The 21,400-nt window shown below is 62.1% G+C and overlaps 2 protein-coding genes across 15 annotated transcripts in view; one reads left to right on the forward strand and one right to left on the reverse strand.

The window, feature by feature from the left end:
• The first annotated feature begins 3,102 nt into the window (after positions 1-3,102).
• TELO2 (telomere maintenance 2) lies at positions 3,103-20,456 on the forward strand. 2 transcript variants are annotated; one of them, XM_003807616.6, is made up of 21 exons: positions 3,103-3,374; positions 4,016-4,386; positions 5,116-5,393; positions 7,012-7,080; positions 7,337-7,484; positions 9,203-9,305; positions 10,126-10,194; positions 10,377-10,518; positions 10,593-10,729; positions 11,466-11,545; positions 11,709-11,819; positions 12,093-12,181; positions 12,359-12,450; positions 12,693-12,809; positions 12,979-13,050; positions 15,460-15,651; positions 16,284-16,375; positions 16,999-17,098; positions 17,353-17,417; positions 17,648-17,763; positions 19,829-20,456. In XM_003807616.6, exons 2-21 carry the CDS (start codon positions 4,052-4,054, stop codon positions 19,933-19,935), a joined length of 2,514 nt encoding a protein of 837 aa, XP_003807664.4. In that variant the 5' UTR covers positions 3,103-3,374; positions 4,016-4,051; the 3' UTR covers positions 19,936-20,456. The 2 variants fall into 2 exon arrangements, with proteins under 2 accessions (XP_003807664.4, XP_063454283.1); XM_063598213.1 differs by lacking the exon at positions 7,337-7,484 and having other exon boundaries at positions 3,125-3,374.
• IFT140 (intraflagellar transport 140) overlaps positions 20,426-21,400 on the reverse strand; it is a 104,699-nt gene continuing 103,724 nt past the window's right edge. For all 13 annotated transcript variants that reach the window (XM_055100615.2, XM_034939592.3, XM_008959752.6 and 10 more), the window contains one exon: positions 20,426-21,149. In XM_055100615.2, coding sequence (XP_054956590.2) covers positions 20,943-21,149 — 207 coding nt within the window. In that variant the 3' untranslated portion in view covers positions 20,426-20,942. The remainder of the gene's footprint in view (positions 21,150-21,400) is intronic.

Below are 21,400 nucleotides of genomic sequence, written 5' to 3' on the forward strand. Positions count from 1 at the left end.
GCACAGAGGACACGGCCTGTGAAGATGGGGCAGAGACTGGGGTGACGCTACCACGAGGAGCCCCCGGAGGCCCCAGAAGCTGGAAGAGGTAAAGTGGGACCCCCCAGCCCAGAGCCTTCGAGGGAGTGTGCACCTTGACTTCAGACTTCCAGCCCCCAGAACTGTGTTAGGACTCATTTCTGTTGTTTCAAGCCACCCAGCTCATGGGAATAAGATCATCCACAAAGTTGTCCCACTGGGGGCATCCATCATTCCCAAGGTGGCGTGAGCCAAGAGGGTGCCAGGCCAGGAAACCATCGGTGGCCCCCAGGCTCGCCTTGTCAAGTGTCAGAACACCATGGACATGGAGAAGATGCAGAAAGCATCGGAGAGAAAATCCTGGGCACATGGACGGGGTTGGGGCCTTAGGCCCCGGGGGACTGGCGGCCACCAGGACAGCGACGCTGGTGCCACACACAGAGCCGCGGATCTCGCAGCTTCCAACTGACAGTGAGTTCCATTTATGTATGTATTTATTTTATTTCAGTAGAGACGGGTCTTGCTATGTTGTCAGGCTGTTCTCAAACACTCCTGGGCTCAAGCAATCCTCCCACCTCAGCCTAGCCAAAGTGCTGGATTTACTGGCATGAGCCACTGAGCCTGCCTGATTTCCATTTAAAGTCGTGGGTCGAGGCAGGGTGTGGTGGCTCTCTCCTGTAATCCCAGCACTTTGTGAGGTCAAGGTGGGCAGATCACTTGAGTCCAGGAGATCGAGACCAGGCTGGGCAACATGGCAAAACCCCGTCTCTACTAAAATTACAAAAATTAGCCAGACGTGGTGGTGTGCACCTGCAGTCCCAGCTACTTGGAAGGCTAAGGCGGGAGGATCGCCTGAGCCGGGGAGAAGGAGGTTGCAGTGAGCTGAAATCGCGCCACTACACTCCAGCCTGGGTGACAGAGCAAAGAATAAAGACATTTTCAGACACACAAAGGCTTGAGAAATTTGTCCTCCAAGCACCCACTGTTGGATGCGGGGCTTCAGGAAAAGAAGGGAATAGGGAAGGACAGAGCTGCCGTGGGCACTGGCGAGGGCTGGAACCCAGCAGCAGACGGAGGAGGAGTTTCCGGGATGATGGGATGCTGCCTGCCCCATATCCCATCCATCAGCTCTGCCTGCAGAGACATGCCCTGAGTTCAGCTGCTTCTCTACACCCCCATTCCGCCCCAAGCTCATCCTCACAATGGCCACCTAGTCCCCTCGTCCGTGTCGCCCTCCTACCGTCTGCTCTCCTAACTGCACCAGCATGGACCCGTGCCTTCAATGCCTCCAGGAGATGCCTGCCACACAAGCAAAATCTTAGTCCCTGCGAGGGCCTTCTGTGGCCTGGCCCACGGCCTCACTCCCTCCAGGCTTCACCCCTGCATATGCCTCCCTCGGCTCCACCTCCCGGGCAACAGTTGCGGCCTCAGGCCTTCGCACCTGCGGTTTCCTGCCAGTGAGACTCTTCCCTGGCTGTCAACACATTCAGGGCTCTGCTCTAAGGTGTTCTGTTCAGAGCTCTCACCTTACGTAAGACAGCACCCACTGCTCTCTGGCTCTTCTTTTCTTTTTTTTTTTTTGGAGGAGTCTCGCTCTGTCACCCAGGCTGGAGTTCAATGGCACAATCTCCACTCATTTCAACCTCTGCCTCCTGGGTTCAAGCAATTCTCCTGCCTCAGCCTCCCAAGTAGCTGGGATCACAGACACATGGCACCACGCCCAACTAATTTTTGTATTACTATTATTATTATTATTATTATTATTTTTTTAGGAGAGACGGGGTTTCACCATGTTGGCCAGGCTGGTCTCGAACTCCTGAGCTTGTGACCCACCCGTCTCGGCCTCCCTAAGTGCTGGGATTGAGGTGTGAACCACTGTGCCCGGCCACTGGCTCTTATTTTCTTACCCTACCGGTTTTTTATTTTGATTCCTTTTTTTTTTTTTTTGAAACAGGGTCTTGCTCTGTTGTCCAGGCTGGAGTGCAGTGACAGTGAACATGGCTCACTGCAGCCTCAACCTCCTGGGCTCAAGCCATCCTCCCACCTCAGCCTCCTGAGTAGCTGGGATCACAGGCTCATGACACCGTGCCTGGCTAATTTTTAAATTTTTTGTAGAGACAGGGTCTCACTATTTTGCCCATTCTTGAACTTCTGGGCGCAAACGATTCTCCCACCTCAGCTTCCCAGTGCTGGAATTACCGGCGTGAGCCACCGGGCCCGGCCTCTGCCAGTTTTTCTGCTCGAGGCCTGTCACCTGGCATATTTCGTATGTACTTTGTCTGTTCCCCCGATAGGTGAGCAGGAACTTTGCATCATTTGTTGCTCAGAGGGCTTGGTGCACCAAGCAGGCATTTAATCAATGTTTGTTGAATGGATAACTGTTCCCCAGCTTTTCCCACATCCATCGCTGCTGAAAGGGCGCCTCTTTAGGTGTCTTCCTGGATTGCCCCCTCCACAAAGATGAAGCCCCCCACACTCCGGTGCGGTTTACAGAAGGCACTGCATGTTGTAAATGTTCCGTGTCCGGCTGTCCAGCCTGGCGGCCACAGCCAAAGGTAGTACCGAGCCCTTGAGATGGGGCTAGTGCTGCTAAGGAACTGGACTTATTTAACTTCAGTTAATTTACAGAGCCACATGCGTCTAGCGCTTACCCTACTGGTCGCAGTTTTTATTCCACGACCCGGCCTCATTTACGGAGCTGCATTTGTTCAGATCTGACACGATCTCAACTGCTCTTTTACTTCCTTGTGTACCGTGCGTTTCCCTTACTGGCCTCTGACCCTTGAAAGCAGGGCCTCACATCCGGGGAAGACGAGCCAGGCCTGTCTTGGTAAACATCTGCCTTAGAGCGAACGCTCGGCGTTCTGGAGAGAATGTGGGACCCGAGGCGGAGGGAAGAGACGGCTGACATCACTCCAGGGTAGGGAAGACCGAGATGGGAGAAACTAAGGCGAGAACCCACCACCCGGGCGCAGCGAACCCAGCTCGTAGCCACGTGGGAAAGCGCGGCCCTGCCCTTAGGCCCCGCCCCACTCACGCGTCAGGCCCCGCCCACCCCACCGCCCCCGCTCCCGCGTCCAGGCTCCGCCTCGTCCCCGCGCAGCGCAGGCGCATATGCGCCCTCCCGCCTGGCGTCCTCCGCAGATTCGCGCTGAGAGGCCCGCGGAGACCCGCCCCAGAGGCTCAAAAAAACCCGCGGGAGCCTCGCCCGGACCCAGGAACTCGTGCTCGGGGCCAACCGGCTGGGCCGCGATCGCGTTTCGTCCGGGGCCGCAGCGGCCGTGGGGAATCGGCTGCAGCGAATCGTTGGCGCGCGGGGCCTGAGCGCGCTGCAGTCACCCGGGAGCCGGGTCCAGGTCGGGTTGGGGGTCGGGGGATCGGGGATCGGGGGTCCGGTTGGGTCGGGTTGGGCTCCAGGTCTGGTTGGGTCGGGTCCAGGTCGGGTAGGAGTCCGGTCGGGGTCGGGGTACAGGCCGGGGTCCGGGCCTGGATCGGGGGCGGGTCCGCGTGCGGCTCCTCTAGCCCCGAACGCGTGTTCCCCGTAAGCTGTTGGTTTCTAAGGGGCTGAGGAATGGCGACTGGAGCCACCCCTCACCGCTCAGGGAGCCGGGAGGGCCGGCAGCTCCCGCGGGCCGAGTTTCCCGCCTTGGGTGCGAGGACGCGTGGGGCCGCGCTGTGCCCGGGGAACACTCACCAGCATCCCTGGCCTCCACCTCCCTCTCGCGCCAGTGGCACTCCCGGTTGAGACAACTGAGAATGTTCCCTGGGCACAGTGGCCCGGGTTGAGAAGCCCTGCAGTGGCTGGTAGCGTTGGGGTCCGAGCGGAGGAGCGAACTCTGGGTGGAAACCGGCAGGCACTGGAGGGGAAGGAGGCGGGACAGGGTTGGGTGGGACCAGGGGTGAGGGGTGTGGGGTCTTGGGGCGCTCACCGAGGGGCTTCCTGAGCGTGTGTGGATTATTTCCGTGCCCCAAGCTGAGCCCTGTGTCCATGTCACAGGTCGTCTTCCCGTGACGCCCGGATCTGTCCTGCAGGATGGAGCCAGCACCCTCAGGGGTTCGACTCGCCGTCCGGGAAGCCATTCATGCCCTCTCGTCTTCGGAGGATGGCGGCCACATCTTCTGCACCCTGGAGTCCCTGAAGCGGTATCTCGGTGAGATGGAGCCTCCAGCGCTCCCGAGGGAGAAGGAGGAGTTTGCCTCGGTCCACTTCTCGCCTGTCCTCAGATGTCTTGCCAGCAGGCTGAGCCCGGCCTGGCTGGAGCTGCTGCCCGACGGCCGCCTGGAGGAGCTGTGGGCCAGCTTCTTCCTGGAGGGCCCGGCGGACCAAGCCTTCCTGGTGTTGATGGAGACCATCGAGGGTGCTGCGGGGTGAGTGGGCTGGGCCCATCCTGGGGTTGCCGGTAGCCTCAGAAGTGATGAGAGTGGCTTGAAGGACTGGACCAAGAGCCTCTCTAGTCCCTGTGAGGGGCTAGAGAGAGAGCCTGCTCCTGGCTGAACCCCTGAACAGAAGAAGCGGTCTGTGTCTGTCTTCTTTGCGATGGGAGGTACCTGCCGTGTCTCACAAAGTCCCTCGCTTGCTCCCCGTCCGGCTGTGTCAGAGAGGGCTGGGATGAGAGTGTTCACATCCCAGGCGGCAGAGGCAGCCCGTCAGCTGGGGACGTTCCAGGTTTTCCAGGGAAGCACAGCTGTCATCACTGACACGTGTCCCATGTGGACTCCCAGCCCCAGCCGGCTCCCAGGCTCAGCCTCAGATCACACTGCAGTCCTTGCCAGGACACTGCATCTTGAGAAGCTGGGTTTTCAGAGGTTGCTGTGATCAAAGCAAGCACTGAGTTATCCGCGTCAGCAGCAGGGGAGGGGTGTCCAGTGAGACTCCAGGTTGGGGAAGCCGCTCAGGGCCCCGAGAGCTCTCACACAGTAATCGCAGTTATTTAGGAATGGATTAACAGATTTTCCCATCTGGCTTGTGGTTTTGGACTTCACGCTGGTTATGTTGTTGGGGCTGCCCGTGTCATCCGGGCTGCTGGTTCCTTGTGGCAGGAAGGGGGCCCCGAGGATAGGGGTTGGCAGCTCTGCCCAACACGCCTGTATCTTCAGCCCCAGCTTCCGGCTGATGAAGATGGCGCGGCTGCTGGCCAGATTCCTGCGCGAGGGCCGGCTGGCAGTGCTGATGGAGGCGCAGTGTCGGCAGCAGACGCAGCCCGGCTTCATCCTGCTCCGGGAGACGCTGCTGGGCAAGGTGGTGGCCCTGCCCGATCACCTGGGCAACCGCCTGCAGCAGGAGAACTTGGCCGAGTTCTTCCCCCAGAACTACTTCCGCCTGCTCGGCGACGAGGTCGTCCGGGTGCTGCAGGCAGTTGTGGACTCTCTCCAAGGTGAGGCCCTGCCTTGGGGAACCCCTTGGCCACCCGTCTTCTTGGGTCCTCGTCCCCTGCCACCCTCTGGTGCCTCACGGCCTCTGGAGACTTTGGAGTCTCTGGTTGATGCCGTCAGGCAGGTGGGGATGTCCCTGTCCCGCACAGTAGTGACCGGAAGGGCTCATCCGCTGTGGGCTGAAGTCCGCTGCCCTCCACGCGGGCTTCTCTTGTCCCTGCAGTCCCTTGGGTTTCCAGGGCCCAACTGTGCTGTGGTGGCCAGGTGGGGGATCTCGAGGTTCTCAGGTCTGGAGGCAGACGCTGGCGGTGCCCTGGAGAGGGGGTGCTGTGGGAACGGCCTTGCCCGCTGCTGGGCTGCAGGGCCCCGTGAGCGCCCGTGCTCGCTCTGTTTTCCCTGGGGCGTCAGATGGCGGCTGCCGCGAGTGTGCGTTTCACTAGCGAGAAGGAGCCTGGGCCGGGGCCTGCACAGCACCCGGAGCGTCTGCCTCTCCCTGCGGGGTGACCCCTTCCTTCTCTTGCCTTTCCCGAGCTCCAGGCGACAGCTCAGACGCAGGTCGAGCACCTGGGTCCGGACTCCACCCTCCACATGCTGCCCCGACCTCGTTCTGAAACTCCCTCCCTCGCTCAGGGGCACCCTGGGGTCCTGGAGCAGCTCGGCGCCCCCTCAGAGCCCAGGAGGAAGCCGGGCCCCTCGAGTCCCTGCGTGGGGCCTGTGTGGCCCAAGCCCCCTCGCCTCACCTGGGGGTTCCTGCAGCAACCTCCCGAGCCCCTCCCGTCTTTTCCGAACGTAGCCCTAGGCTTGCAGCTGCTGCTGTGCGTGGGTCCATGTGTTGAGGCTTTGGGAACATCTCGGACACACGTGGAATGCGGCTTTTTCACGCGTTCGGGGTTGGCTGGGGCCGTCCTGGTCCCCACGCGGCTCTGTGCTTGCCGCTCCCCTGCGTCCCAGCTCTTCTGTGGGGCTGGTACAGCCCGGCCCCTCCTGGTTCCCCCCGTTCCCTGGCGCGCGCTCCTTCCCTGTGGGCGGCCGTGGTGGTGGTGCTGCTCCAGGGTCTCATGCCCAGCTCAGGGCCCAGGCCTACCCTGCGTGGCTGTCTCATGCCCGGCTCAGGGCCCGGGCCTACCCTGCGTGGCTGTCTCATGCCCGGCTCAGGGCCCGGGCCTACCCTGCGTGGCTGTCTCATGCCCGGCTCAGGGCCCGGGCCTACCCTGCGTGGCTGTCTCATGCCCGGCTCAGGGCCCGGGCCTACCCTGCGTGGCTGTCTCATGCCCGGCTCAGGGCCCGGGCCTACCCTGCGTGGCTGACCCAACTTGGCCGGGCCCTATCAATGCTTTCTCTCCTTCCTTGGCAACATCATACCCGTCCCGACCTCCTACACCATCGTGACGATTAAGTGGGCTAAGATGGGTGAAGGTTTGAAAGGATTGTGATTTGCTTGTCAAGTTCCACGCACTCCTGTTCAGATTTGCTGGGTAGGCTGATGGGCACCAGCCGTTGTTTTGAGTGAGTTTTGCTGTCGGTTGGAGTCCGCCTGACCGAGAGCAGCTCTCCCCACACCTAGATGTTCTTTTGTGCCTTCTCGCTGGCCTCCTCATCAGGCCTCCCTTTCTGTCCCAGGTGGCCTGGATTCCTCCGTGTCCTTCGTGTCTCAGGTCCTCGGGAAAGCCTGTGTCCACGGGAGGCAGCGTGAGTAGAGCAGTGCCTTCCTGCCCGTCCTGCCCCAACCCTCACAGCCCGTCAGCCTTCTGCAGAAGGCCGAGAATCCCTCCTGACCCTGGCCCTCTGCGGGGTCCCCTTGCCCGGTCCTGTCCTGGGCCCGTGGGATCTGGGGCTCAGCTGTGCTGACTGGGGAGCTGTGGGGCTGTCCTTGCTGGACCCACACAGCCCCAGACACCAGGTGGGTGCAGCTCCCCAGGCTCAGGTCCTCCGTCTGTCCCCTCAGAGGAGATCCTGGGCGTGCTGGTACCCCGGCTGGCAGCGCTCACCCAGGGCAGCTACCTGCACCAGCGCGTCTGCTGGCGCCTGGTGGAGCACGTGCCGGACCGGGCCATGGAGGCCGTGCTGACCGGGCTGGTGGAGGCCGCGCCGGGGTAAGCAGCCAGGCTCTCCTCCAGCTGCACTGGCTTCTGGGGGTCTGCACCCCCAGAGGCTGCCATTCCTTCACGCTACTTCTCCTGGGCGCCGTGCTGTAGCTGGCACCCCCATGTAGGTGCCACAGGGTGTGGGTGGTGCCCTCTCACTTCCCGCACGTGCTGATGGTGATCTCTGCATCAGAGGGTCCCTTTCTCTTATGAAATAGCATCGATGTTGTGAACAGCCCACACCGTAAAGGCGCCTGTACCTTGGGCCGTCCACCCGTCCTGCGCCTGTGGTCCCCCTCGCACACGTGTGCGCCATGTCCAGGCTCTGACATGGTGATGGGCGGTGACTCACTTCCCCACGTCTTTGTGCAGGAGAATCAAGGTTGCATTTCTGGAAGCAGGACTGCCGGCCATTTACCCCCACAAACCCTGCCAGCTCGCCTGCCTCAGACGTCTCCCCTCCCTTCAACGTGTGCAAGGACATACCTGTCTCTGCCCAAAGTGTTTCCTCCTCTTTTTTTTTTTTCTTTTTGAGTTGGAGTCTTGCTCTGTCACCCAGGCTGGACTGCAACGGTGCAGTCGGCTCACTGCAACCTCCGTCTCCTGGGTTCAAGTGATTCTCCTGCCTCAGTCTCCTGAGTAGCTAGGACTACAGGCGCCCGCCACCACACCCGGCTAATTTTTGTATTTTTAGTATAGACGGGGTTTTGCCATGTTGGCCAGGCTGGTGTTGAACTCCTGGCCTCAAGCAATCCACCCACCTCGGCTTCCCAAAGTGTTGGGATTATAGGCGTGAGCCCCTGCACCCGGCTGACTTTGCATTCTTGATTCTGGGTGAGGGTGTGTGTGTTTAAGGCATTTGTATTCTTTTCTCTGTGAACTATATAATCATATAATCACATTCTATTTTATAGTTTGTTTTGGTGGTGGTGTTGGGGGGGATTGTTTTTAGAGACAGGATCTTGCTCTGTCTCCCAGGCTGCAGTGCAGTGGTGTGATTATAGCTCACTGCAGCCTCGACCTCCTGGGCTCCAGCGATCTTCCCACCTCAGCCTCCTGAGTAGCGGGAACACAGGTGCGCGCTATCATACCCAGCTAATTTTTAAATTTTTTGTAGCGACAGGGCTCACTTTGTTGCCTGGGCTGGTCTCAAACTCCTGGCCTTAAGTGATCCTCCTGCCTTGGCCTCCCAAATGTTTTTTTAACCGTTATTCCTTTGTGTGGAATTTTAAGTGATAAGTGAGGGAGAAATCCAGCCATATCTGTTTCCACACTGGCTGGAGAGACTTGTGGGGCTCTTTCTGGAGACCCATAACCTCTCACTGGGAGGACTCTTTCAGTCTAGACCAGGGGCCTACAGGCTACTTGGACAAAATTTGGCCCGCTGCGTGTTTTTGTAAATACATTTTTTTTGGCACTGTCAAAGGAGGCCTTCGAGGGTGGACCCGCCTCCGCCCGGGCTGAGGTGCAGGGAAGGAGGCTGTCGGGGGTGGACCCGCCTCCGCCCGGGCTGCGGTGCATGCGCTCTCTGGGTTGTGGCATTTATGCCCCAGAGAAGGGAGGATGAAGGCCCAGCTCAGGCAGTCGGAGGATGGAACCAGAGGCTCGTGGCTAGGAATTGGCAGGCCGGGAGTCAGGCCGCCGTCTGTGGGCATCGGAGTTCACGCTCTCGCTCCTCCCTGTCTCCAGGCCGGCTTGCAGCTCTGGCCCCTGACTCTGTCTTGCAGGCCTGAGGTCCTTTCGAGACTGCTGGGGAACCTGGTGGTGAAGAACAAGAAGGCCCAGTTTGTGATGACCCGGAAGCTTCTGTTCTTACAGTCCCGGCTCACGGTGAGGACGCCACGGAGGGTGCAGGCTGCTGGCTGCCCCATCACAGCAAGAATGGCTGCAAAACATGGGGTCGGAGCGGTGTCTGCTGCCTGGGAGACCCTGCCTGTGATTTGGCAGTGGCTGGCAGGAGTTGGCGAGGCGGTGGGTGCCTCCCTGCCCTGATGACAGGCCCTGCTGTGACGGCTCTGAGTGAGGGCTTCTCATGTCTCAATCTTCTAGACTCCCGGGAAGCCACCTGCCCTAGCTGCGTTCTGTGCCAGGGGCCTGAGGGGGTGGGGTGGGGTGGGTGGGGGATAGGTGAGGACACAGAGGAGGTCGTGCATTTCTGGGACTTATGACTCCCGTCCCCATGGCCTGGAGCCCGGAGGGGATGAGCCAGGTCCCCTGAGCCCGGAGGGGATGAGCCAGGTCCCCTGAGCCCGGAGGGGATGAGCCAGGTCCCCTGAGCCCGGAGTGGGTGAGCCGGGTCCCCTGACTCCCGGCCACATCTTGCTTCACCCTCCTCCTCTGCTCACACGAGAACTTAAGATGGCGAGGCCCTGCCCCAGCACGGCAGCAGCTGCATCCTACGTTTTTATATGGAACCATTTTATCACGTTCAGTTCAAAGGAATAGAGGCGGGTGGGTCGCTTGAGCCCAGGGGGCAGCTTCTGCGGGAGGGGAGGGGTCCCGCATTCCAGGAGGCAGTGGCTGCCCCCATGCTTGTCCGTCTGCTGCCCTCAGTCTGGTCCCAGTCCTGGCATGGCTCTTGGCCTTGGGAGCCCCGGGCTGGCCAGGCGGCGGCCTCAGCCCGGTGGACAGGCATGTGCTTTTGTTGCAGACGCCCATGCTGCAGAGCCTGCTGGGCCATCTGGCCATGGACAGCCAGCGGCGCCCGCTCCTGCTGCAGGTACGTGCCTCCTGGCTCTCCGTCCCTGCGAGGCCCTGGGAGAAGAGCCGTGCGGGGCTCACCTTTTGGGCGGCAGGGTGAGGCTGGCTGGGCTGGGGCGGAGCTCCCTCAGAGTGGCTGTGGGCCTGGCGGGGACAGGCTGGCCCCGAGCCCCACGCAGTCCTGGGCCATGCCACCTGCAGGTGCTGAAGGAGCTGTTGGAGACGTGGGGCAGCAGCAGTGCCATCCGCCACACTCCCCTGCCTCAGCAGCGCCACGTCAGCAAGGCCGTCCTCATCTGCCTGGCGCACCTCGGGGAGCCGGAACTGCGGGACAGCCGGGATGGTGAGCGGGTGGTTTGGGCTCCCCCCGGCCTCGGGCGCCCCGAGGTGCTCAGGGGGCCTGTCCGGTGCTTGCAGAACTGCTGGCCAGCATGATGGCGGGCGTGAAGTGCCGCCTGGACAGTAGCCTGCCCCCCGTGCGACGCCTGGGCATGATCGTGGCAGAGGTCGTTAGTGCCCGGATCCACCCCGAGGGGCCTCCCCTGAAATTCCAGGTGAGCGGGCCATCCGCTCCACGTCCCCGTGTGGCTGGCCCGGGTCTCCCGAGCGGCTGCCTCTCCAGCCCCAGGGTCACCGCCTCTTCCTGGGGTCCAGACTTGCAGAGCGTCCGTGTGGACTTCTCGCAGGGCTGAGGCTGGAAGCTGTGGCAGGTTCTCAGCCCTGAGCTCCTGGGGCCACACAGGGTCGGGTGAGCACAGGACCCCCAGAAGGATTGCCTGGACATGCTCACAGACTCTCTCTAGACGGGGGCCCGAGGGAGGCTGGGGTTAAGGGGGCCACCCCCTGCGGTTTGTCCGGCCGGGGCTGCAGGGCAGCCAGGTCGCTCTGGGTCGGTGGCCGTGGGTGTCAGCCTCTCTGCTGCCTGCTGCCCGGTGTGGGCGGCTGCCTGGCCGTGGAGGAGCCCTGTCTGCCTCAGGCTGTGGAGGTGACGGCCTGTCCTCTTATCTGCTGAGAACCTGGGATCTCTCTGGGGCATTGGCCTTGGGGGAGGCCCAGCTCCTTCGAGAGGGGCCACGGCCCCCCAGCTTTGAGCACTCCCAGTGCTACCCTTGGCCTGAGGTGGAATCTTAGAAAGTCGCTTTTAAAAAGACACCTGGCTATCCAGGGCCCAGCCACTGAGTGAGACCGGGCTGGGAGGGAGGCCGCAGTGGGGAGTGGCTCCCGTGGCTCCGTCTCGGGGAGGGGCGCTGCAGCCTGGCGGATGCCGCTGAGCCTGCTCCCCTGCTGTAGTACGAAGAGGATGAACTGAGCCTCGAGCTGCTGGCCTTGGCCTCCCCCCAGCCTGCGGGTGACGGCGCCTCGGAGGCGGGGTGAGGGTCTCTGCCCCCCGGGACCCCACCGCGTGCACATCTTACTGCTCTGGATTCCGCCGCCGGGATGGGAGGGGGGAAACCCTTTCTTTCTGTCCTGTGAGTCCTGAGACCAGAGGCTCGAGGGGCCTCTAAAGGATTTTTGTTCCTTGTTTCCTTAAAGCACGTCCCTCGTTCCAGCCACGGCAGAGCCCCCTGCAGAGACCCCCGCAGAGATCGTGGATGGCGGTGTCCCCCAAGCACAGCTGGCGGGCTCTGACTCGGACCTGGACAGGTAGGGGCTCTGCCACCCCAGTGGGCAGCGTGCAGGAGGCCGGGAGGTGAACCCCTCACACTCCAAGCTGCGGCCCCATGGGGGGCTCCCTGCCTGCTCCGTGCTTCTTCTCTTTCGTCCTCATGTGAGGGCCCACAGCTCCCAGCTCCACTGTAGGCGCAGGGGCCGAGGCGTGAGCTCCGCATCTTGGGGAGGAGAGAGGGGCTGGCTCTGCCGTTGGGCACTTCCTGTCACAGGCCATGGGCTGTTCATGTCTGCTTTGCTCTCCTACAGCGATGATGAGTTTGTCCCCTACGACATGTCGGGGGACAGAGAGCTGAAGAGCAGCAAGGCTCCTGCCTACGTCCGGGACTGCGTGGAAGGTGGGCACGGGCCCCTGGAGGGCCTTGCTGGGCTGGGTATGGGTCTCGCTCACAGCCTGGTTCTGCCTCAAGGGGCCACCAGGAAGCCCTGGGCCCGGGGTGCCGACCGTGCTGCTGGCTCTCATGGGTTCAGGGTCAGGGCTGAGGCTGACCGAGGCCACTCTGGGTTCTGTGCAGCCCTGACCACGTCTGAGGACATAGAGCGCTGGGAGGCGGCCCTGCGGGCCCTTGAGGGCCTGGTCTACAGAAGCCCCACAGCCACTCGGGAGGTGAGTGGGGGGCGGGAGTGGGTGGGGAGGCCCAAGACGGTAGCTCCCCCAATGCCATCTGTGTCCTGGCCACTGAGGGTGACATATGGCTCCCGTGTGTGACAGGGCTGCTGCCTCTCCCGGGGGGCCTACGGCCTGTGGCCTCTGCTGGGGTGGGTGGCTCAGGCCCTGTGAGCCTCGGTGAGGCCTCAGGGCGGGCGGCTGGGTCTGACAGGTTTCCCAGCCCTAACCCCTGCGTGCAGGTGAGCGTGGAGCTGGCCAAGGTGCTTCTGCATCTGGAGGAGAAGACCTGTGTGGTGGGATTTGCAGGGCTGCGCCAGAGAGCCCTGGTGGCCGTCACGGTCACAGACCCGGCCCCGGTGAGTTCCCGCACCCGTGGCCCTGGCCAGTGCAGGCACAGCGGGAAGCATTGGGAGCTGCGGTGCCTGAGGCTCGGTCCTGTGCTGGAGCTGGCTGTGAGGTGCCCGGAGGTCGCCCCGGGTGGCCCTCAGGTCCCGGACCACAGCAGCCTCTCCCCTGTGTCCTCAGGTGGCCGACTATCTGACCTCGCAGTTCTATGCCCTCAACTACAGCCTCCGGCAGCGCATGGACATCCTGGACGTAAGTGCCTCCTGGGCCTCAGTCCCCCTGGTCCGGCCCAAGCTGCCCTAAGGTGGGGCTGGCAAAACCTGGGTCTCCTTGTTGCTGGGCCCCAAGGGCTCGTGCAGGCCTGTCCACTGCCTTCGTGAGTGTGTGACCCGGCAGGACTCAGCAGTGGGGGAGTCAGGGCTCCCGGGGCAGAGAGTTTTGTTTGTTTAAAATAACAGCTTTACTGATATAATTCACACGCCATAAAATTCACCGCTTTAGGATAAAATGTGTACTGCGCAGGTGAGGGAATATTATTTAGCAATGAAAAAGAAAAATTTGAATCCCAGCACTGGAAGGCTGAGGCGGGAGGATCGCTGGAGCCCAGGAGTTCGAGACCTGCTTGGGCACCACAATGAGACTCCACCTCTATTAGCCAAGTGTGGTGGCGGGCGACTGTGGTCCCAGTTACTCGGGAGGCTGGAGTGGGAGGATCCCTCGAACCCAGGAGGTGGAGGCTGCAGTGGAGCTGTTTGCACCACCGCACTCCCGTGTGGGTGAGAGAGGGAGACACTGTCTCAAAGATAATTCGATTCTGATACGCACTGCCACACGATGAGCCTTGAGAACATTTAGTTAAAGCAGCCCCAGGGCCTGTATATCGTTCGATTTCACTTAAGCGAGCCGTCCAGAGGAGCTAGTTCACGGAGAGCGGACGGGGCTGCAGGGGCTTGGGGAGGGGATATGGAGTGAGGGTTTCACGGGGACAGTTTCAGCTTGGGAAGGCAAAAGAGTTCTGGCGAGGGCGGAGGTGATGGTTGCCCATCATGAACGTACTTATTAATGCCACGGAACTGTACACTTAAAGATGGGGAAAACGGGCTGGGCGCGGCGGCTCATGCCTGTCATCCCAGTGCTGTGGGAGACAAAAGTGGGAGGATTGCTCAAGCCCGGGAGTTTGAGATCAACCTGGTCAACATAGCAAGACCCTGTCATCTCCACCAGAAGAAAATTAGCCGGGAGTGGTGGCGCCTGTGGTCCCTGCTACTCTTGAGGCTGAGGCAGGAGGATGGCTTGAGCCCAGAGGTTGAGGCTGTCGTGAGCCGTGATGGCACCACTGCCCTGCAGCCTGGGCAAGAGAGCAAGACTCTGTCTCTTTAGAAAAAAAAAAAAAAAAAAAAAAGCAGCCGGCCACGGCGGCTCACGCCTGTAATCCCAGCACTTTGGGAGGCTAAGCCGGGCGGATCATGAGGTCAGGAGTTCAAGACCAACCTCACCAACATGGTGAAACCCTGTTTCTACTAAAAACACAAAAAATTAGCTGGGCATGGTGGTGCATGCCTGTAGTCCCAGTTACGTGGGAGACTGAGGCAGGAGAATTGCTTGGACCTGGGAGGCGGAGGTTGTGGTGAGTCAAGATGGCGCCACTGCACTCCAGACTGGGCGACAGAGCGAGACTCCATCTCAAAAAAAAAAAAAAAAAAGGGAGGGGAGGGGTTAACGTGGTAAATCTTGTATATATTTTACCACAATAAAGCAAAAAAGACTGAGAACATGAGAACAACTCACCGCAACTGGTTTTTGGTTTTTTTTTTTTTTTTTTTGAGACAGAGTCTCGCTCTGTCGCCCAGGCTGGAGTGCAGTGGCGCGATCTTGACTCACTGCAACCTCCGCCTCTGGGGTTCACGCCATTCTCCTGCCTCAGCCTCCCGAGTAGCTGGGACTACAGGCGCCCGCCACCACGCCCGGCTAATTTTGTGTATTTTTAGTAGAGACGGGGTTTCACTGTGTTAGCCAGGATGGTCTCGATCTGCTGACCTCGTGATCCGCCCACCTCGGCCGTAACTGGTTCTAAGGTGCACACTTGGGTGGCGTTCGGAACATCCGCAGTGTCACGCAGCCACCTCCTCTGTCTAGTCCCAGAGCGTCCTCATCACCCCAGAGGGAAACCCCATCCCCGTCAGCAGTCGCCCCGACCCTCCCAGCCTGGGAGCCTCCGGTCTGGCGCTGGCCTGTTGAGAAGGTGTCCTAGAGATGGAGGCGCACATGGGTCCTTGGTGCCTTCTCCGCAATGTTCTGAGGTCCCCCCGCCCGTGGCACGTGCCGCTGCAGCGCTGCTTTTGCTGTGAGGCCGACTTCCTGGGAGAAGGGCATGTGGCTCTGGCGTGGCGGGACTGCGTGGCTTTAGGATGAGGCTGCGCTCGGCCCTGGGCGTGTTCTCATCTCCTGGAGCACGGTGCCCACCTTCCCCACCTTCCCGCCTACCAAGGCGCGATCGCTGTGAGCTACGGGGAAGTGACTTTTCTCCTTGTTCCCAGAACACCTTCTCCCAGGCTGGGAGGGCCCCCGGGCCCGTTTCTGGGGCTTTGGCTGATGACTTGACTCTTGGGAAATGTTCTTCCCTGGAGCAGTGGCGACGGCCCTGGGCCTGTCTCCCTCCAGGTGCTGACTCTGGCCGCCCAGGAGCTGTCTAGGCCTGGGTGCCTCGGGAGGACTCCCCAACCTGGCTCCCCAAGTCCCAACACCCCGTGCCTGCCAGAGGCAGCCGTCTGTCAGCCTGGCAGTGCCGTGGCGTCCGACTGGCGGGTGGTGGTGGAGGAGCGGATCAGAAGCAAGACCCGGCGGCTCTCCAAGGTTAGTGGCGCCTGGTCAGCTCCTCACGGGCATGGGGACCGTGGGTGGGTGGGAAGGGCGGTCAGACACCTCCAGGCGCTGTCTGCAGCGAGGGGCGGCCACATTCGCTGGGGATGGTGCCTTTGCCGGGATTCCTGAAAGGCAGGGTCCATGGTTTGCACCGAGGAACTGGATCTTGGCTGTAGGAGACCCAGACTGGGCTTGGGGACATGCTAAGTGACAGGTGTCCTGGTGGTGCTCTGTCCTCAGAGCCCATCTAGGCCAGGGGTGGTGTTGCTCCACCCGAGGATGTTTAGGGGCGTCTGGAGATGTTTTTGGTTGTCACTGGGGGAGGGTTGGAGGCCACGGAGGCATCCTGCAGTGCCCAGGGCGGCCTCCCCAGGACGCTCCTCCAGCAATGTCCTGCCTGCAAGTTCGGGAACGCCTGGTCTGCTGTCCAGGCATTGGCCGCGGAGCCTGAGTCCCGTCACCAACCCCATGGGGCCTGGGAGCTGGGCGGGGCCGGAAGAGTAGCCCAGGGAGGCAAGGCGAGGCTGCGGTCCACGCTGCTTTGTGGGATCCTCTCGGGCTGGGGGTGCCGTGCCCGCTGCCCAAGCCTGCACCTCCGTGATCGCTGTAGTTGTGTCTGGCAGGGTGGCCCGAGGCAGGGCCCGGCAGGCAGCCCCAGCAGATTCAGCTCCGTGGCCGGCCACTTCTTCTTCCCCCTCCTTCAGCGCTTTGACAGGTGAGTGGGTTTTCCGTGGGCCTGTGGACGTGGGGGACAGGGACCCTGGACGTACCACTGTGGCCAAGAAGTTCGGGCTGGGATCTGAGTGGGTTTGGGTGTGAACAGGGTCGTGCTTTGCTGTGGCTTTTTGTAAGCCTGTGTTAAGTGGCAGGGAGCGTCCCACAAGGTTCCTCTGTGGTTGAGCTTTGCCATGAGGCACCAGGCATCTGCTCCGATGCTGGGCTTGTGGCATGGCTGGCAGTGCCGCCCGCACGTGCCCGACGCCATCACCTGCTGGGCCCTGCTCGCCTCCTCCTGCCTCAGCCGGCGCTGCACTGGCCCCCACGTTCAGGGCGTGAGGCTCTCGAGATGGCAGAGAAGTGTGGGGCCTGGGTTGTGCTGCGGCAGGGGTGGGGGTCTCGGCGTTGGGAACTCCTGGCCCAGGTGGACTTGTGCCAGACAGCCCTGCAGGGGGAGTGGGTACCCGGAAATGTCTGCTCCTATGATCTCGGTGCAGGCAGGGCGGTGGGCACGGGAGGAGGGGCTGTGTGGGGCTCCCTCGGTCTCCCACGGTGGCCCAGGAGGTTGGGGACCTGGCCCTGAGGCACCCGCTGCACCTTGGGCTCCATCCTGTGCTCTAGGCCTCTGGTGACCTTCGACCTCTTGGGAGAAGACCAGCTGGTTCTCGGAAGGCTGGCGCACACCTTAGGGGCCCTGATGTGCCTGGCTGTTAACACCACGGTGAGCCGGGAGAGGTCGCCGGGCGCCGGCCTGTGCTGCCTGTGGATCAGGAGCGCTCCTCAGCCTCACCTGCGCCCAGGGATGGGTGTCTGAGGGAGGGGCTGCCTGTGTGGGCCCCCGGGCAGCGGGAGCATCCCCTCGGCTGTCAGGCAGGCCCTGTCCCTGCTGCTGCCCAGCAGCGGAAGCCGCCCATGGGTGCTGGGATGTGGGGACGGCGTCGGGACCCCACTGACTGTCCCTCTGCTGGTGTCCAGGTGGCTGTGGCCATGGGCAAGGCCCTGCTGGAATTCGTGTGGGCCCTTCGCTTCCACGTCGATGCGTGAGTGGCCTGTGGGGCTGGGCCAGGCCAGGGGTGCAGGCAGACACAGGGGTCTTATTGTGGGGGCCCCGTGGAGCCTCGAGGTGGCTGACAGGCAGCCTGGCCTGGTACTTCCCAAATAGGAAGTGTGCCAGGCAGGGCCGCAGCGTGGGTGGTCTGCCACACTGAGGGGAGTGGGAGGTCTGGGGTGTGGTCCCTGCCGAGCTCAGCCCCCGCCTTCTTGCCGGCAGCTACGTGCGCCAGGGGCTGTTGTCAGCCATCTCCTCCGTCCTGCTCAGCGTGCCTGCTGCGCGCCTGCTGGAGGACCTGACGGACGAGCTGCTGGAAGCCCGGTCCTGGCTGGCGGGTGAGTGTCGGCCCGGGGTGTGTGTGTGTGTGTGTGTGAGATGTGTGTCGGCCCAGGGTGTGCGTGTGTGTGTGTGTGTGTGATGTGTGTCGGCCCGGGGTGTGTGTGTGTGTGTGTGTGTGATGTGTGTCGGCCCGGGGTGTGCGTGTGTGCGTGTGTGTGTGTGTGTGTGTGTGGCAGCTCCTGCAGGCCAGGCTGCCGTGACTCCTTGGGACCCACACAGGCAGAGTGTGCAGGCCGGAGGTGCAGCCACCCCAGCACTGGCCGTTTCCCTCCTTTGGTCCTGATCCTGGACCCTGTTGGGGTCCCTCTGTGACCCCGCCCGCCCGCCTCCCTGGGCCCCTCCGGCCGGTGCAGTCCTGGCAACTTTTTTTTTGTTTGTTTTTTAGACAGAGTCTTGCTCTGTCGCCCAGGCTGGAGTGCCGTGGCACAATCTTGGCTCACTGCAACATCCGCCTCCTGGGTTCAAGCAATTCTCCCGCCTCAGCTTCCTGAGTAGCTGGGATTACAGGTGCCCACCACTGCGCCCAGCCAATTTTTGTATTTTTAGTAGAGACGGGATTTCGCCATGTTGGTCAGGATGGTCTCAATCTCCTGACCTCGTGATCCACCCGCCTCAGCCTCCCAGAGTGCTGGGATTACAGGCGTGAGCCACCGCGCCTGGCCAGTCCCAGCACCTTTTGTTGTTTGCTGGCCTTTGTGGTCCAGTGGTTGGTTTGTGGGGCCCTTAAGGTGGCTTCATGGATACCGCCTCAGTTTCCACGTTTGTCAGGAGGGTCCCGGGTGATACGGGTCCTTCCCAGGGACTTGTGCTCAGACCTCTGTGCTGGGGCATGCTGGGGGATGCTTTTGGTGAGGTCACCTTTCCTTTCCTGTGGGGCTGGGCTGTGTGCCTCTTCTGCCCCAGCCATCTCCCCTCTCCCCACCTGGGCGCAGTGCCAGCCTGCTGGGTGTGAACGGGTGTTTCCCATGGGGAGTGGAGCCAACGAGTCCCCGGGGACGGGCTGAAGAGCAGGGCACGGTACCGATGGACACGGGAAGGGCAGGCCCAGCTCTGCCCTGTCCCTTCCCAGGACCTGTGCTCAGGGTGGCTGTGAATGTCTTCCCACGGAGCAGCTGGAGGGTCCTGGGCCCAAAGTGTGGGGAGTGCTGTGCTGGGCTTTGCTTCTTTCAAGGGGGGTGAGGCCCCCCAGACACCAGTCCCTTGGAGCTGCTGCCCAACCCCTCCTCAGCATGCTGTCGCCCACTCGCCCTGCCTGGAGGAGGAGAGGTTCCCCTTTGGCCAGTGGAGCCACTGACGGGGCTGGGTGGGCGGGCACATTCCCTGCAGTTCCTGGCCCACCTCCTTCCCCAGAGACTGGGTACCTGCAACGTCATCATCTGGGGGCCTTGGGGGCCTGAAGCACCAGGAGGAGCAGGGGGGCCCTGTCCCTCAGCCGATCCCTTTCCACTCGGCTGGCGGGGTCCCGACAGGGTGTTCTCCTTTCACAGGCACCTCCCACAAGGGTCTACAGGTGCCTCCTCACCCTGCGATTCTAGCCCAATCTGGGGAGGAGCTGTGGCCAGCAGAGCCCCCCCAAGGCTCCCCGGGGCCCCAGGCTGCAGGAGGCCTTGGTGAGGGTCCCAGCACTGCGGGCAGCCAAGAGCTCTGGCAGTGTGCGGTCCCAGACACCCAAGAGGCCTCCCCACAGGCGGGTGGCACGCCCACCACCCGGATTCCTAGGGTCTTCCACCTCCGACCACAGCCCTTGTCTGCCGTCCAGCAAGGAGCAGGCCCTGCTGGTGTTCTGGTGTTCCCGGGTTGTGTGCCCCACCCCAGGCCCCCTTCCCATGGCTGCCTGTCCCGTGGCTCAGGGCAGCCCTCCATGTACAGTGCTGCCTGCACAGAGCCTGTGGCATGCAGGCCCCAAGGCCTTGGGGAGAGTCCGGGGTCACTGCAGACCCGAGCCCCCTTTCTTCCATGGAGTCAGGCCTGGCGGGGCTGGTTCAGGCAGACTGAAGACAGGAGGAGGGAGAATACGCCCTCCATGCTGCCTCAGCTTTGCTTGTCACTCTCGTCTGGCAGACGTGGCCGAGAAAGACCCGGACGAGGACTGCAGGACGCTGGCACTGAGGGCCCTGCTGCTTCTGCAGAGACTCAAGAACAGGCTCCTCCCACCCGCGTCTCCCTAGTCCCTGGAGGCCTCCCCAGGACCACCCCCGCCGACAGCAAGGAAGGCGGCTGAGCAGCAGCCTGGAGCAGCAGAGCCAGGCTTTGTAGCGAGGCCAGGTCTGCGGCCGCATCCGGTACGGAGAGTGCAGATGCAGGAAGGCCCGGCCTGCGGCTATTTATAGTGCAGCCAGTCTGCTAAAAATACACTGGGCCTGGGCACTGCCCGCCGGGACATGGCAGCCTGGACGTGGGGCTGGGGCTGTGGGCGCTGCTGGCGGGGTTGACTCTTGCAGTGAGGGCAGAACCAGGCTGGCAGGAGGGGAGGACAGTGTACCTGCTGCTCAGAGCCCCCAAGGTTCTCCTCTGAGAGCCACCAAGCAGGACAGAGCAGCTCTTGTCCCAGGTCCCTCGGGCTGAGCACTGTGTCACCAGGAGAATAGTGCTCACAGCCCAGGCAGGGTGTGTGGCTCCTGGATGGGCTCGTGGGGCGGGATGGGACAGGGCACGGGCTCTCAGAAAATAAACTACTTTATTGGAATTACAGGAGTGTTGGTGGCCGGTGGGCAGAGCCTAGCAGGGGGTGCAGCCGCCAAGGCCCGGGTGTCCCAGCTGTTGCTCAGGAGCCGTGGGCCCTGCAGGAGTATGGGGAGGATATGATGTGTGGGGAGCAGGGGGGCAGGTGCCCCAGCCCTCCAGCTGCAGCTTCCTGAGGTTCTAGAAGTTTCTCAGGCTTTACAGTGTGTAGCTGGGAGAATAGGATGGAAGGGTGAACCCGACTCCCTTCAAAGGAATGAATCCAAAAATCGAGTGGAGCTGCCGGGCACCCAGAGGCAGGCGGGACACAGCAAGGTGCAGACGGGTCACAGCCTCTGCCGGCCCGGGCCGCTGCGTTCTCGCCCAGCTCTGTTGCGTATTCCAACACAGACATGTCTTTTCCCAGCAAAAATGCTGGCTTTGCCGCAGCTGACGAAAAAATTCCAGAAGATGCCTTTCTGCAGCAGCACGCTGATTCTGGGGCCCAGGCCCCTCAGGGGTCGTCATCTGCCTCTTCCACCACCTCCTCGTCCAGCTCCCTGGCGTCCTCCATGCCGTTGTGGCGGACCGGCTCGGGGACGGTGCGTGGCAGTGGGAGACCCAGCCCCCGGTGCACGGCGTCCACGGCCTGCGGGCTCACGTAGTAGGACATGTTGGCCAAGTGAAGCCGCCGCCGCATCTCCTCCAGGAATCTGTAGGCCTGGGGCAGAGGAGCAGACATTACTCAGCTTTCCTGAACAACCGGGCACGACCCTCTGCCTGCAGGCCAGGCACGTGCTGCTGCCCCTGGAGGCGGGTGGGGGTGCCTCCGCGCTGGAGGACACGGGGTGCACTGAGGCTTCCCATTGGTGATGGGGGAATGTGGTGATAAGGGGATGCGGTGCCCGCGGACCCCACACATGCCATGTGTGGACACTCAACAGGAAGCTTCGGTCGGCATTTCAGCTGGAA

The sequence above is a fragment of the Pan paniscus genome, chromosome 18, assembly GCF_029289425.2.
Source record: "Pan paniscus chromosome 18, NHGRI_mPanPan1-v2.0_pri, whole genome shotgun sequence".
Classification (NCBI taxonomy): Eukaryota; Metazoa; Chordata; class Mammalia; order Primates; family Hominidae; genus Pan; species Pan paniscus.